This window comes from Lynx rufus, unplaced genomic scaffold (genome assembly GCF_022079265.1).
Source record: "Lynx rufus isolate CCGP_SWC_20201006 ecotype Redwood Valley unplaced genomic scaffold, mLynRuf1.p SCAF_6, whole genome shotgun sequence".
Classification (NCBI taxonomy): domain Eukaryota; kingdom Metazoa; phylum Chordata; class Mammalia; order Carnivora; family Felidae; genus Lynx; species Lynx rufus.
In genome coordinates this window covers 144,172,126-144,188,251 of record NW_025814878.1, presented here as the reverse complement: position 1 = coordinate 144,188,251, position 16,126 = coordinate 144,172,126, and the positions used below count along the sequence as shown (strand labels likewise).

The window sequence follows — 16,126 nt, the reverse complement described above, 5'->3', positions numbered from 1 at the left end:
GCATAAATATTTATAATCGTTAGGTCTTTGTGATGGATAGACCCCTTAATTATAATATAATGCCCTTCTTTCATCCCCTGTGACAGTCTTTGTTTTAAAATCTAGTTTGTCTGATACAACTATGGCTATACCAGCTTTCTTTTGACATCCAGTAGCATGATAGATGGTTCTCCATCCCCTTCCTTTCAATTCATAGGTGTCTTTAGATGTAAAATGAGTCTTTGTAAGCAGCATATGATGGGAATTGTTTTCTTATCCATTCTGATACCCTAAGTCTTTTCATTGGAGAATTCACTCCATTTACATTTAGTGAGATGTATGTACATTTTACAGTACTAGTAAGCAAAGACTGAAAGACTGTATTTCCTATGACTGATACAAACACAGGTCCATTATTTGATTTTTTTTTATCTTAAAAACTAATGAGGGGCACCTGGGTGGCGCAGTCGGTTAAGCGTCCGACTTCAGCCAGGTCACGATCTCGCGGTCTGTGAGTTCGAGCCCCGTGTCGGGCTCTGGGCTGATGGCTCAGAGCCTGGAGCCTGTTTCCGATTCTGTGTCTCCCTCTCTCTCTGCCCCTCCCCCGTTCATTCTCTGTCTCTCTCTGTCCCAAAAATAAATAAACGCTGAAAAAAAAAACTAATGATTTACTTTTTGTGACAGTGTGGAACTAAATTGATAAAACTATGGAAATTTCATGGGTACATCATTTATTCAAATAGTTTTGATAAAATGTCTTGGCCATGTCTTTTTATATGATCAATATACACCCACCAACAGTTTTTTTTTTTTTTTTTAGAGATTGTATAAATTGCTAAATGCTTGGTCTTGACAGGAAACATGTAGTAAGAAAGAATGGACCAGAAAAATGGAAGTTCTTTCACTGGCTTTATCCTGCTGGGTTTCTCTGACCGGCCTCAGCTGGAGCGAGTCCTCCTTGTGGTTCTTCTGATCTTCTATCTGCTCACCCTGCTGGGAAACACAACCATCATTGCGTTGTCCCGCCTAGACCCACACCTGCAGACTCCCATGTACTTTTTCCTGTCCAACCTAAGCTTTCTGGACCTGTGTTACACGACCAGCACTGTTCCTCAGCTGCTGGTACATCTCAGGGGAGCAGACAAGTCTATCTCCTTCACTGTCTGTGTAGCTCAACTGTTTGTCTATCTAGGGTTGGGAGGCACAGAATGTATTCTGTTAGGGGTGATGGCATTTGACCACTACGCAGCCACCTGTATGCCCCTGCACTACACAGTGATCATGCACCCCCACCTCTGTGCCCTGATGGCTTCTGCATCATGGTTCATTGGTTTTGTCAACTCCTCATTGCACACGGTGCTCACCTTCCTTGTACCACTATGTGGGAGAAATAAAATAGAGCACTTCTTTTGTGAGATCCCCCCACTGCTCAAGCTTGCCTGTGTTGACACCACTGTGAATGAGTCTGAGTTCTTCTCTGTCAGTGTGATCATTGTCCTCATACCTATGGCATTAATCACATTCTCCTATGGTCAGATTGTCAGGGCAATGTTAAGAATAAAGTCAGTTTTGGGGCAGAGGAAAGCTTTTGGGACATGTGGGTCCCACCTCACCGTGGTCTCCCTGTTCTATGGCACAGGCATCTACATTTACCTTCAGCTCAGCAACAAGTACTCCCAGGATCAGGGCAAGTTCATTTCTCTCTTCTACACCATCGTCACCCCTATGGTCAACCCCTTTATATATACCCTGCGGAACAAGGATGTGACAGGAGCAATGAGGAAGGTGTGTGTAGGGGCTATGACTCCAGATGACTGAGGGGAAGACCCTTTCATGGAAGACTTTGAATGCCAGAGTCTTTATGATTTCTGTGTCCTCAACATTTCCCCTGACAACTCTGAAGGGAGCTTCCTTAATTCCTTCTTTCATGCAAGTGAGTGTTCAAACTCTAAGTTCATGGACGCAGTGCAGCCTTCAGAGATGCTGAGTTAGTGTACCTAGACCATCTGCAGCATATTAATAGTGTAAAAAGTTCCACATGATTTTCTTAGTTCACCCCCATTTGGGAACACTGTTCCGTTTCTAATTGCAAGACAGTGACACACACACCATGAAAGCATACCAATATAAGAATAAAAACCACCAGAACACGGTATTCAATATTTATATTGCAGCAGATTCTAGGAATTGCTGGAGGCTGTTGCTTCTTCTCGCAGTCAGATCACTGCTCTATTACAACGTCTGTGGCCTGACTGGATCACATCTTTTTCCGCGAAGTAGGAGGACAACTGTGGGGAAAAACAAATTTTTGCTAAGAGAAAACATGCCAACATCTATCCTGATAGAGCTATTCAGATATCAAGCCATGGTGTAATGTTGCCATTGTGATACTGTTTTCGTTTTGAAACACAATTCTTTGTTTTTCAAAAAAATTTTATCTCTAGAATTGCTTTTTATTATTTTAGTTTTCAATTAAATTTTTATTGTTAAAATTATTAATGGAATAACATTATTTATTTTTATTGTTTTATTAATTTTTTATTGTTTTATTTATTAATTATTGTTAAAATTATTAATGGAATGCCATTAGAGTTAACCTACAGTGTTATATTCCTTTCTGGTGTACAATATAGTGATTCCACATTTCCATCATCACATGTACTCTCTTTAATCTCCATCACCTATTTAAACCCATCCCCCCAGGCCCTCCCCTGTGGCACCAGTGACCCCAAAGATGGGAAGGGAGATTCTCAGTTACATTCGTCCCTACCTTCGTAGCCCTGTCCTGGCCTTAGGGCTGTCACACGTTAGCATAACGGCAGGGTGTGCAGTGTAGGGTGGCTGCACTCTGAACACGCCCTCTGCATCCTGCTAAACTCACTCCTGGATCAGTCATCAGAGTGCAGTCACCCCCGTAAGACCCTCCTGTACCTCCTAGTCTGCACATTTCGCAGCTACTGTTTGCCAGAGTCCTGCTCTGACCAGGCTCACGGAGGAGGCAGGAGCAGGTCACAGACCCCTGGCAACTCCCCACCTTGCAGGTGACTGCTTTTTGGATGCTTGTTTTGTGGCACAGGTGAGATTTCTCTCACTTTGTGGTGTTATGGAATGTTTGAGATCTGATGGTGCAGACTGGGAACCACTTTGCATGGATACGTGGTTCACCGGGAAGGGGGGCTGGGTGTAAATGCAGAAAAGAGAGGGTAAATGACTGGAGGTCAGAGGATCAGGGGAAGGGGTCCCTGAGGTGACCTTAGGGACCGGACACTGGTTTTGGTTAGGAGACATTTCCTTTCTTCCCCAAGGTTCTTCTAGCTGTTTTGGAATTAAAGTGACATGAGGAAGTAAAAGGAGAAAAACACCCAGAATTTGAGTACCTGATGGAATCTTGAACCACTCAAGAGCTCCATGGAACAGAGTCACCCCATTTTGATGTCATTATACATACACACAAGGTAAACATTTAGAAATGCCATCTTTCAGTGTCTGCATTGAAATTTGGATCACAAATGAGAGGGCTGCGTTTGTAGATGGGATAATGAAAGAACATGTTCATTTAGCAACTTTGTAGGGAGATTTTTGTATTAAATAGCTATAAAATATGACCTTAGGAGAGGAAGTTTAAGTGTGATAAAAGAAATGAATGATATCTCTTGTGGTTATTTATTTTTTCTTAGATAAACTAAGATACGACAGATGCAGAACACTCAGCAAACTTAAGAAGTACAAATGTGAATATATATATATATATGTATATATATATATAAAATGAAATTATTGCCACCATTGTGTTAGCTAACACCTCTATCACATTACGTTATTACCTGCCATAGACTCTAAGTCTAAAGTTCTCTTTTGGCTAGCAAAAGAGAGGATGCAGGATTAAAAGGAGAGATGGCTGATGTCTGGGGAAAAGGACAAGAGCCCTGAATAAGGGTCCTTGCCCCATATTTGTTCAGATCAGAAGGCTTACAAATGTGATGGGCATGTACAAAGAGACAAAGAAACTGTGAACACTAACTTGAGGACGTGAGGGGGAAAAGGGGGTCTTGAAGATACACGGTGTTTGGGGTTTGGGTCAATATAAAACAAAATCCAGGCACCAGGCAGATAGATAGATGGTTGTTAACAGCAGACAGGAGGCGCCGTGCCTGTTTATCTTTGCCAGCCTAGGGGATGAGACAAATAGGGGGAATAACCTCAGGGTTGACAAGACACCTTTTCTTTTGGTAACCATCTCCATTCCAGGCTGCTTTGCCTGCAGCGCAGCGGTCCATAGTCCAATTCACCAATTTACCTAACCTGGCCCTATCCTCCTGTGAAAGCAGCTTTCTGCTGTAGTACTAAACTTGGGGTGCTTTCACCCTGAATATCTAATCTTGTTATTCCTGTGTATTGTGCACCTGTGTTCCGATTCCATTTCAGGCCATTGCTTCTCTCTCTCTACTTTTGGGGGTTCGGCACTCTATCTGGGAGTGCCTTTGTACCTCCCTATTCTTGGCACCTTTGTGCCTCCCTATTCTTAGAGTGCCAATCTGTTTTCCCCAAACTCAGGTGTGAGCATTTTATGACTTTGTGTTTCTTTATGCCTTGTTAACCCATCGGTGTAGCCCCGGGGGATTCCTAATTTTATCCCCCACAATTACCATTTGTTCCTCATGGTGAGAACATTTGAGATATACTCTTCTAGCCACTTTCAAGTTGATAATACAATAATATTAATCATAATCACCATGCTGGACATTAGATGCTCAGGACTTATTCATCTTTTGACTGGTGTTTGTACCTTTTGTCCAACATCTCCCACTTCCCATACCCCTTAGTCTCTGGTAACCACCATTCTACTGCCTGTATATACAAGCTATGCTTTCCTGGTTTCCACAAATATGTGAGATCACACAGTCCTTGTCTTTCTCTTCTGACTGGTTTCACTTAGGATAATGCCCTCAAGACCCATCCATTTTGTTGCAAAAGGCAGGATTTCCTTCTTTCTCATGGCCGAATAATAATCCTTTAGATATATATGCCACATCTTCTTCGTTTAATTTATTATTTAAGTTCATGTTAGTTAACTTATAGTGTAGTATTGATTTCAGGAGTAGAACCCACTTACATATGATACATCACTTGCGTATGATACCCAGTGCTCATCCTGACAAGTGCCGTATTATGCCCATCACCCATTGAGCCCATCTCTCCACGCACCTCCCCTCCAGTAACTCTCAGTTTTAACTCTGTATTTAAGAGTCTCTTATGGTTTGTCTCCTTCTCTGTTTTTATCTTATTTTTCCTTCCCTTCCCCTGTGTTCATCTGTTGTGTTTCTTAAATTCCACATATGAGTAGAATCATGTATTTGTCTTTCTCTGCATGACTTATTTTTAGCATGATACACTCTAGTTCTATCCACATTTGTTGTTGCAAATGGAAAGATTTCATTCTTTTCTATCTCGAGTAGTATTCCCTTCTAACAATATACAACATCTTCTTTATCACTTCATCTGTCGGTGGGCATTTGGGCTCTTTTTATAATTTGGCTATTGTGCATAATGCTGCTATAAACATTGGGGTGCACGTGCCCCTTCAAATCAGCATTTTTTTATCTTTTGCATATATACCCAGTAGTGCAATTGCTGGGTCATAGTGTAGTACTATTTTTAATTTTTTGAGGAACATACATATTGTTTTCCAGAGTGGTTGTGCCAGTTTGTATTTCTACCAACAGTGCAAGAGGGTTCCCTTTCTCCCTGTCCTCAACAACATCTATTATTTTCTGAGTTGTTCATTTTAGCCATTCTGACAGGTGTGAGGTGGTATCTCATTGTGGTTTGGATTTGTATTTCCTTGATGTGATGTTGAGCATCTTTTCATGTGTCTGTTAGTCATCTGGATGTCTTCTTTGGCAAAGTGTCTATTCATGTCTTCTGCCAACTTCTTCCCTGGTTTATTTGTTTTTTGGGGGGTTTATTTGAGTTTCATAAGTTCTTTAGAGATTTTAGATACTATCCCTTTATCTGATATGTTTTGCAACTATCTCTCCCATTTGTTGGATGCCTTTTAATTTTGTTGATTGTTTCCTTCACTCTCCAGAAGCTTTTTATCCTGATGAGGTCCCAATAGTTTGTTTTTGCTTTTGTTTCCCTTGACTCCGAGGCATGTCTAGTAAGAAGTTGCTGAGGTCAAAATCAAAGAGGTTTTTGCCTGCTTTCTCCCAGAGGATTTTGATGGCTCCCTGTCTTACATTTAGTTCTTTCATCCATTTTGAGTTTATTTTTGTGTATGGTGTAAGGAAGTGATCCAGGTTCATCCTTCTGCATGTCACCGTCCAGTTTGCCCAGCACCATTTGCTGAAGAGACTGCCTTTTTCCCATTGGATATTCTTTCTTGCATTGTCAAAGATTAGTTGGCCATACTCTTGTGGGTCCACTTCTGGGTTTTCTATTCTGTTACATTGATCTACATGTCTGTTTATTATGCCAGTACCATACTGCCTTGGTGACTACAGCTTTGTAATAGAGTTTGATTCTGGAATCATGATACCTCCAGCTTTGCTTTTCTTTCTCAGGATTGCTTTGGCACATTTGAGTCTTTATTGTTCCATAGAAATTTTAGGATTGTTGGTCTAGCTCTGTGAAAAATGTTGGTGATATTTTGGTCTAGCTCTGTGAAAAATGTTGGTGATATTTTGGTAGGGTTGCATTAAATGTTAGGTTGCTTTGGGTGGTATAGATATTTAGCAACATTTGTTCTTCTAATCCATGAGCTTGGAAGGTTGATCGCTTTCTTTGTGTCCTCTTTAGTTTCTTTCATACGTGTTCTATAGTTTTCAAGGTACAGATCTTTTACCTCTTTAGTTAAGTTAGTTTCTAGGTGAAATTATGGTTTTTTTGTGCAATTGTAAATAGGATCCATTCCTTGATTTATTTTTCTGCTGCTTCATTATTGGTGTATGAAAATGGAACAGATGTTTGTATGTTCATTTTATACCCTGTGACTTTGCTGAATTCGTGTATTAGTTCCAGTGGGTTTTTGGTAGAGTCTTTCAGGTTTTGACATAGAGCATCATGTCATCTGCAAATAGGGAAAGTTTGACTCCTTCCTTGCCGATTTGTATGCCCTTTATTTCTTTGTGATGTATGTGGTTGATGCTAAAACTTCCTGTCCTATGTTAACTAGTATTGGTGAGACTGGGCATCCTTGTCTTATTCCTGAGTGTAGAAGAAAAGCTCTCAGTTTTACCCCATAGAGGATGATATTACCTGTGGGTCTTTCATATACGGTCTTTATGATGTTGAGGTATGTCCCATCTATTCCCATGTGGTTGAGGGTGTTTACCAAGAATGGATGCTGCATTTTGTCAAATGCTTTTTATGCATCTCTTGACAGGATCTTATGCTTCTTATCCTTTCTTGATTAATGTAGTATATCACGTTGATTGCTAAGTGAACAGTGGATTGATATGTGAATATTGAATCAGCCCTGCAGCCCAGGAATAAATCACACTTGGTTGTGATGAATAATTCCTTTATTGTGCTGTTGAATTTGATTTGCTATGTCTTGTTGAGCATTTTTGCATCCATGTTCATCAGGGACTGGCTTATAATTCTCCTTTTTAGTGGGATAATTGTCTGATTTTGGTATCAAGGTAATGCTGGCTTCATAGGATGAGATTGGAAGCTTTCCTTCCATTTTTGTTTTTTTGCAAAAGTTTGAGATGACTAGGTATTAACTCTTCCTTAAATGTTGGGTGGAATTCCTGTGGGAGGCCATCTGACCCAGGACTCTTGGTTACTAATTCCATTTTTTTGTTTTTTGTTTTTTTGCTGGTTATGGGTATGTTCACATTTTCTACGTCTTACTGTTTTTGTTTTGGTAGTTTGTGAGTTTCTAGAAATTTGTCAATATCTTCTAGATGGCCTGTTTGTTGGCATATAATTTTTCAAAGTGTTCCCTTATAATTGTTTGTATTTCTTTGATGTTTGTTGTGATCTCTCCTCTTTCATTCGTGATTTTATTTATTTGGTTCCTCTCTCTCCTTTTTGAGAAGTCTGGCTAGAAGTTTATCAATTTTGTTTATTCTTACAAAGAACCAGCCCTCAGTTTGGTTGGTCTGTTCTACTGTTTTTTGTTGTTTGTTTCTATATAGTTTATTTTTCTCTAATCTTTATTATTTCCCTTCCTCTGCTGCTCTTAGGCTTTATTTGCTGTTCCTTTTCTAGCTCCTTTAGGTGTAACATTAGATTGCATATTTGGGACCTTTCTTGCTTCTCGAGTGAGGCCTGGGGAGAAGAGCATTAATAGCAGATCTGTAATTCCCTCCCACTCCAGGACACCCAGAGGGTGTTGTCTTTGTCAGTTCTCCCCCCTTAACTTTGAAGATGGAATCTATTGGGTATGGAAATAACAGATAATTCAAATCTAAGCATGTTTCTAACAGGAGGTAGTGTATCTCTTTAGGCTGAAAATGATAAAGGAAACTAAGTTATAGATCTTTGAGAAATAGCCACAGAGTACCCGTCTACTTCCTTCCATGTCTCTTGTTGTTTATTTAGAAGTCTCCTGATAAACTCAGAATCGATTTGAACTTAAATGCAAAGACTAGCTGAGTTTAAATAAACCATATGCATTTCATTAAAAACACAGGTAATTTTTAAAATTGTTTGAGTACATCATTAAAACCTATAGCTATAGACTCAATAGTGGTTTAGAAGATTTGAGATTTTTTTCCCCTTTAACCACAATAGAAGTTTGGTAGAATTTTGTTGCCCTCTTTTATATTCGTGCTAAAAGTTAGAATGTGCCTAGTTAATAGCTTTGTGATCCATATAATTTGGTATGAATGAAATTAAATGAGGAATTTATTTACATATTTACATTTGGAATTAAGTAAGTGAATGGATTCTTCCTTATGTATTTATATGTAAATATTTTGGGCAGTTGTGAGGAAAAAATCTTAAGTGTTTTGTAAAACTACTAGGTCATTCACAGATGGGAGCTAAGGTAGCTGGGAGGTCTAGCGAGATACTTGTCCTCTGTGAGATATGTGAACTAATAGAAGAGACAGATTAGGTCTCCTCTGACTTTGTCCTCCATAGTCATTGTCCCTGAGGATTGCCATGTCTGGGCAGCTCAGTGACAAGGGCTCATTAAGAGTGTGGGGCATCCGTTCCCCAGAGATGTCAGCAGGGGAAGGGACTTGGTTCTGTGTGCCAGCCCAGCCCCAGGTCAGAGTCAAAGCACCCTCTCGCCTGCTCATAAGGGTCTCACAGTCACATGGGCAGGTCATTGTATTCAGGAACGATACTGAGAGTTTGTGACTGCCTTCATCTTCTACCTCTGAAAGCCAACGTGCAGATCTCTGGTACCACATGAGGATCTGTGAAGTCATCCCGAGAAAGTGTCCTTTTGCTTAAGAAAAATGTATGGATGACTCAGTGCTGGTATAGTCAGCCTTTGCATTTACTGCAGATACTGATTCTCCATGTCCATGTTCCTATCCCCAGAAGTGTATTTAGGCAGTAACTTGGAATGGAGTTAGGGAGATAGCTTTGAATCCACAGGGAAAGTCAATAAAGGTGAGTGAAATATAATTTGGTGTCTGTGTTACTCTAGGAATTGTCAAGTTAGTTTATTTCCAGTTACTATTGTTCTTGAAACAAAAAAGCTAAATAGTTTGCATATATGATCAATTGCCTAAAGTAACAAACTGTGGAAGTTCACCAAATATAAGAATTAAATGTAATTGTTCATTATGAATGCCAGCAAGTCATTCCTAGACATTTGATTCTATGTAGTACATGCATCGCACCTGTGTATACACATGTGGAATATAATTAAATATGGCTGTGTACTGGGAATAAAATATTCCCTTCAAAAATAGAATAATACAGTATGCATATATGTAAAACTATTAGATATATGCATCTATGTTTTTCCATTGTTCCATGTTGTCTGTGTAATTAGATTATATTTCCTCTCTATGCTAAAAATTATTGTCAGTATTTGTCATCTTAAATATTTAATTTCTCCCTTAACAGTTACCAAAATATCTAAAATATGCATGGAGTTTTAAAATTGCTATGTTGAAAATTACAACAGGGAAGCTTTCTGAATATTTTCATTTTGTGAATATCATGTCAATGCATCTATGTTTTGACTTTATTTTTATTTTTTTTTATATATGAAATTTATTGACAAATTGGTTTCCATACAACACCCAGTGCTCATCCCAAATGTTTTGACTTTATTGTTAGCAAGAAAAGCTGATCCTTTTAAGTGAGTACAAATAGCAATATGATGAAGAAAAAGATAGTAAGAAACCTGAATGTTTACTTAATTGATGAATTAGAGAAATGAAAAGTTGGGTGTGCATGTGTATATGTGTGTGTGTGTGTGTGTGTGTGTGTGTGATTGCACAGTGGTGTGTAAAGTACACTAGGTCCCATCCTTCTATCCTTGCACACGATCATGAACGGACTCTTGTATGAACGCTGTTGGTGACCTGCCCAGACGCTCTTTACCTGCTGGGGCTCCAATCCAAACCCTAGTTGGTATGAGTGTGGGCTCCAAGGTTCACAGCCATTCCCTTCGTGACAGAATTGCCCTCAGCTGAAAGGGAGCCAAATTGCCAGGCTGTCTGGGGAACATGGTGGGGACAGCTCACAGACAGTGACACACTACAGGATGTACAAAAGGTCCCAACGCCAAGGCAGGACTGAATCTGATGCAATCCATGCTCCAGAGTCATGCTGTCCAATACTTTAGTAAGTAGCCACAGGAGGCTAATTCAGTTTAAATTCATTACAATTAAATAGAGTTTAAAATCCAGTTTCTTGTGGCACCTGGGTGACTCTGTTGGTAAGCATCTGTCTTTGGCTCAAGTCATAATCTCACATTTCATGAGTTTGAGGGCTACTGTGGGGGTCTGTGCTGACAATTCAGAGCCTGGAGCCTACGTTGGATTCTGTGTATCCCTCTCTCTACCTCTCTCCCACTCACACTCTTTCTCTCTTGAAAATCAAAGATGATAAAATAAGATATAATAAAATAAAATTCAGTTTCTTAGCTAGGACATTTAAAATTTTTTAATGTTTATTTTTTAGAGAGAGAAAGAGAGAGCATGAATAGGGTAGGGCGGAGAGAGAGACACACACACACAGAATCTGAAGCAGGCTCCGATGAAGGGCTCGAACCTTGTGAACTGTGAAATCATGACCTGAGCCAAAATTGGACACTTAACTGACTGAGCCACCCAGGCACCCCTTAGATAGGACATTTTAAATGCTCAAGTATGACAGGTGGAGAGTGGGCATAGTATTGGACAGTGAGGACAGAGTATTTCTACCATCACAGATGGATGCTTCTACTGGAGAGTTCTGGCCAGCATCTCATGGGATCAGGCTCCTGCTCTGTTCCACTGGAGACCACATCCTTGCTTAGGAACATTCTCTGCTGTCTTCCTTCCCTCACCCCATTTATCCTGACAGCATTCCCTGAATAAACAACTTGCAATGGAATCCCTACCTCATCATCTTCTTCCATGGTACCTACCCTACAGCCTTGTCAGTGTTCATCACATCTGTCATTTCCTATGTAGTGATGGCTGTATCCCTCATTTTCTCGTCCTCCCTCGTCATCGGGGGCCTGTTCTCATATGTCTGAGGTCAGCTCAGACCCATGGGACAGAAACATCATGAAAGCGACAATAGCGATTCAGTTGTAGCACTGAGGCTGTGCAAATCTTGCCCCCATGTTTTCAGGATTTATTCAGGAACTGGATACGGCAGAGTGTTTAGGTCAAATATATCGGTGAATGTTATATATTTGAAATATCTTAAATAGAGACATTGTATTGAGATCTTTTGTCTTTAAAATGTGTAGCGTGCACACTGAGTATCCAGTGTGAAAATATGTACTCTTGCACTAAAATTTTAGAGTTTTGTGTCAGTGTTGAACAATTATTCAAACTGTCAACTACTACTCTATCACTTATGTGTGTCAGTACTAAGCCTTTAACCTCTTTCATTGCTGCCCGATCTCTTAATTATTATTGTAAAATTGTGTTCTTGTGAGATGTCATTTCAATTGTATACTTTTTTTGATGGTAATCGTTACATGGAATGCCACTTGTTTTATAGAATCTGTTTTTAATATTTTTCCCTTTCTATATATAATGTGTGCCCTTTTCAAGTGTTTATTTTTTGTATGTAAAGTAATAATTTATGTATAATTTTTAAAACTGATTTTTCTGTATCATAATTTCATGACGTGTGGTCCACATTCTTTTATATATATTTGTATTGAAACCCACACATACACATATAATCCTGTAGAGCAGCAAGAAATTTGTACCAGTTCCTTTCTCCAGGGATTTATCTTTTCTCAACTGTCTTCCTAGTCCTTATTGGTATGATAATGTTAAAATGTATCATTTTTTTCTAATGGTGCAGTATTATATTGGTGTTTGTTTGGATCAGTTAGCATTTTGTGTTTGGCCTCCTTCACTTTGGTGAGTGTTTCCTTTATCAGTCACATTTAAAAACTTGTCAGCTTGGTGGCTCAGTCGGTTAAGCCTCCAACTCTTGATTTCGGCTCAGGTCATGATGTCACAGGTGTGAGGTCGGGCTCTGCACTGACAGTGAGGAGCCTGCTTGGGATTCTCTCTCTGTGTCCATCTCCGTCTCTCCCTCTCCATCTCTTTTGTGCCTCTTCTGCTTCTGCTCACTCTACTTTCTCTCTCTCTCTCTCTCTCTCTCTCACACACACACACACACAAATAAATAAATAAACTTTAAAATATGAAAAAATAAAAATTTGTCAGCAGTATGCTTCAGATGGATGTATGTATATTCGTGCATGTGTGCATGAGACCGAACCATGGTTTGTTTTATTTTCTCTTCTGAGAAGGTGTGAGGGAAGGGATATTCCCTGTTGATGCACTTGGACTGTCCCTGATACCTTTATAATTAATTCGATTAAGAAATTGTTGGTGCATAGATTTTGTTTTGTGGATACCACTGCTCAATCTTAATAGGAAATCAAAGAGGCATAAAAAAGTGTGAAATACTACATCTTTTATTCAGTTTTTATGCCGGTTTTGTACCAATTTTGTTCACACATCAATGGGTCTAGCCCCAAACTTGGTTCAGATTTTAAAACTCTTGGAAGAATTAAAAATGTACTGGATGCCTACCCTTCTGAATACGATAGAACTGAAATACTCGTGTCCTGATGCCTCTCTCGTTCGTATGTTACTATGCTCATTCAGTACTGCGCAGCTGGATGGAAATGGTCATCAGACGAGCCTTAGAGCCTTAGAGCTGGCATTGTGTTTGATCTAGTGTGACTAACTCTGCAAGCTAGCTTCCAGAATGGTGATCTTTAATATAATAAAGTTGAGTGTTGGGGATTTTGTACAATATCAATATAGCCTTTCCTTTAGGCCTTTCTTTGTACTACGTTAAGGTTTGCCTTATAGCTCTTTGACTTGTCATGGCTTTGAGAATGTATCTGTGTTTATCCCTATATATTTACCCAAGTAATTATTTTATCATAGGAAATGATGCAAAGCATTACATTTTGTACATAGGTTACACGTTTGGATAACGCTTTAAAATGTTCTGATTAGGGGGCGCCTGGGTGGCGCAGTCGGTTAAGCGTCCGACTTCAGCCAGGTCACGATCTCGCGGTCCGGGAGTTCGAGCCCCGCGTCGGGCTCTGGGCTGATGGCTCAGAGCCTGGAGCTTGTTTCCGATTCTGTGTCTCCCTCTCTCTCTGCCCTTCCCCCATTCATGCTCTGTCTCTCTCTGTCCCAAAAATAAATAAACGTTGAAAAAAAATTAAAAAAAAAATAAAATGTTCTGATTAGAATGTTGATAGGGAATAATCCTACTTCTTTCAGGAATTTTATGAACTCTAGTTGGTAATGCGTGAAACAGATATCTGCAGAAGGAAGAGGAAAATGTTGGCCATTGGATTTTAGAGTCTGATTCCAAAGGAGTCTGCACAGCCACTGAATTTTTGGAGTCCCTGTGAAATTGGAATGGTAATTTTCAGCATCTTTCGGGCCAAACTTAAACACTGTTTGAATGGTGGTGGTGTCAATATCTCTGACTGAGTATTTAATTGTTTTACTGCCCCCCCCAACCCGATGTATGTTTATATGCAGAACTAGTAGTGATAGGCTGATGGTAATTGAATTCTTTGTACAAGTATATTCCAAGTCATAAATTTCTATAACTGAATTTAATTTCGAGGTCATGTTGTATTATCATCTATGACGTATGGTGTGTGCATTTCAGTTGTGTGGAATGATGAGATACATATGAAAGATAATGAATCTCCCTCTGTCTGTATCTCTTTCCTATTCTTTCTGATTTCCCTTCCTCTTTTCCCTCATCCCCATATTCTCTGAAATGTACAAATATTTTTGTAGTACTTTAAGCCTACTAAACTGAGACTGAAAGACCTTCTGTACCTATGACTGATGCAGACACAGGTCCATTATTTGATTTTTCTTACATTAAATATTAATGATTTACTTTTTATGGTAATGTGGAACTAAATTGGAAGTAATTGATCAATTTCATGGGTGCATCATTTATTCAAATGGTTACTTAAAATGCCATGACCTGTGTTATAACATGATAAATTCACCTCCTGCCAGCTTTTTATTTTTTTGAAGATTTCTCTTAAAAATTGCTAAATGCTTGATCTTGACAGGAAACATGTGATAAGAAAGAATGGACCAGAAAAATGGAAGTTCTTTCACTGGCTTTATCCTGCTGGGTTTCTCTGACCGGCCTCAGCTGGAGCGAGTCCTCTTTGTGGTTCTTCTGATCTTCTATCTGCTCACCCTGCTGGGAAACACAAGCATCATTGCGTTGTCCCGCCTGGACCCACACCTGCAGACTCCCATGTACTTTTTCCTGTCCAACCTAAGCTTTCTGGACCTGTGTTACACGACCAGCACTGTTCCTCAGCTGCTGGTTCATCTCAGGGGACCAGACAAGTCCATCTCCTTCGCTGGCTGTGTAGCTCAGCTGTTCATTGCTCTAGGGTTGGGATGCACAGAATGCATTCTGTTAGGGGTGATGGCATTTGACCGCTACGCAGCCGTCTGCAGGCCCCTGCACTACACAGTGATCATGCACCCCCGTCTCTGTGCCCTGATGGCCTCTGCATCATGGTTCATTGGTTTTGTCAACTCCTCATTGCAGACGGTGCTCATCTTCCTTGTACCACTTTGTGGGAGAAATAAAATAGAGCACTTCTTTTGTGAGATCCCCCCACTGCTCAAGCTTGCCTGTGTTGACACCACTGTGAATGAATCTGAGGCCTTCTTTGCCAGTATGATCATTCTCCTCATACCTGTGGCACTAATCACATTCTCCTATAGTCGGATTGTCAAGGTGGTCTTAGCAATAAAGTCAGCTTCAGGGCAGAGGAAAGCATTTGGGACATGTGGGTCCCACCTCACGGTGGTCTCCCTGTTCTATGGCTCGGCCATCTATGCTTACCTCCAGCCCAGCAACAACCATTCCCAGGATCAGGGCAAGTTCGTTTCTCTTTTCTACACCATTGTCACCCCCATGGCCAACCCCTTCATATATACCCTGCGGAACAAGGATGTGATGGGAGCAATGAAAAAAGTGTTCTGTAGGAGCTTTGACTCCAGATGACTGGGATGAGGACCATTTGATGGAAGACCCTGAATGTTAGAGGCTTTAAAATTTTGTGTCCTGCAGGTGTCATGCAACATTTCCCCTGATGACTCTTCAAGAGAATTTCCTTACCTCATTCTTTTATGCAAGTGAGAGTTCAAGTACTGAATTCATGAGTCATTGTACCTTCCGGAGATGCTGATTTACTGTTCCTATAGCATCTACATCATATTATTATTTCAAAAACCTCCACAAATGTTTCTTATTTTATCCCTTTGGGAGTACTATTGCATTTCTAATTGCAAAAAGCCATCTACACACACAAGAAAAACCACAGCAAAATAAGAATATGAACCATTGTATAAAAATCAGAAATATTAATATATTAAATTTGTTTTATGTTTATTTATTTTCAGAGAGAGACAGAGAGCAGGAGCAGGAGAGGGGCAGAGAGAGTGGGAGAGAGAGAATCCCAAGCAGGCTCCAT

General features: G+C 40.0%; 1 protein-coding gene and 1 pseudogene across 1 annotated transcript; both read left to right on the top strand.

Annotated features, from left to right (window-relative positions):
* The first annotated feature begins 855 nt into the window (after window positions 1-855).
* Window positions 856-1,793, top strand: LOC124528445 (putative olfactory receptor 2B8; annotated as a pseudogene).
* Window positions 1,794-14,718: 12,925 nt separating this feature from the next.
* Window positions 14,719-15,657, top strand: LOC124528442 (putative olfactory receptor 2B8). Its single transcript, XM_047102065.1, has one exon. The coding sequence runs from the start codon at window positions 14,719-14,721 to the stop codon at window positions 15,655-15,657; it is 939 nt and encodes a 312-aa protein (XP_046958021.1).
* Window positions 15,658-16,126: the final 469 nt, after the last annotated feature.

Excerpts from the sequence above, each read along its gene's own strand:
- LOC124528442 (XM_047102065.1), top strand. The coding sequence starts at position 14,719 with ATGGACCAGAAAAATGGAAGTTCTTTCACTGGCTTTATCCTGCTGGGT.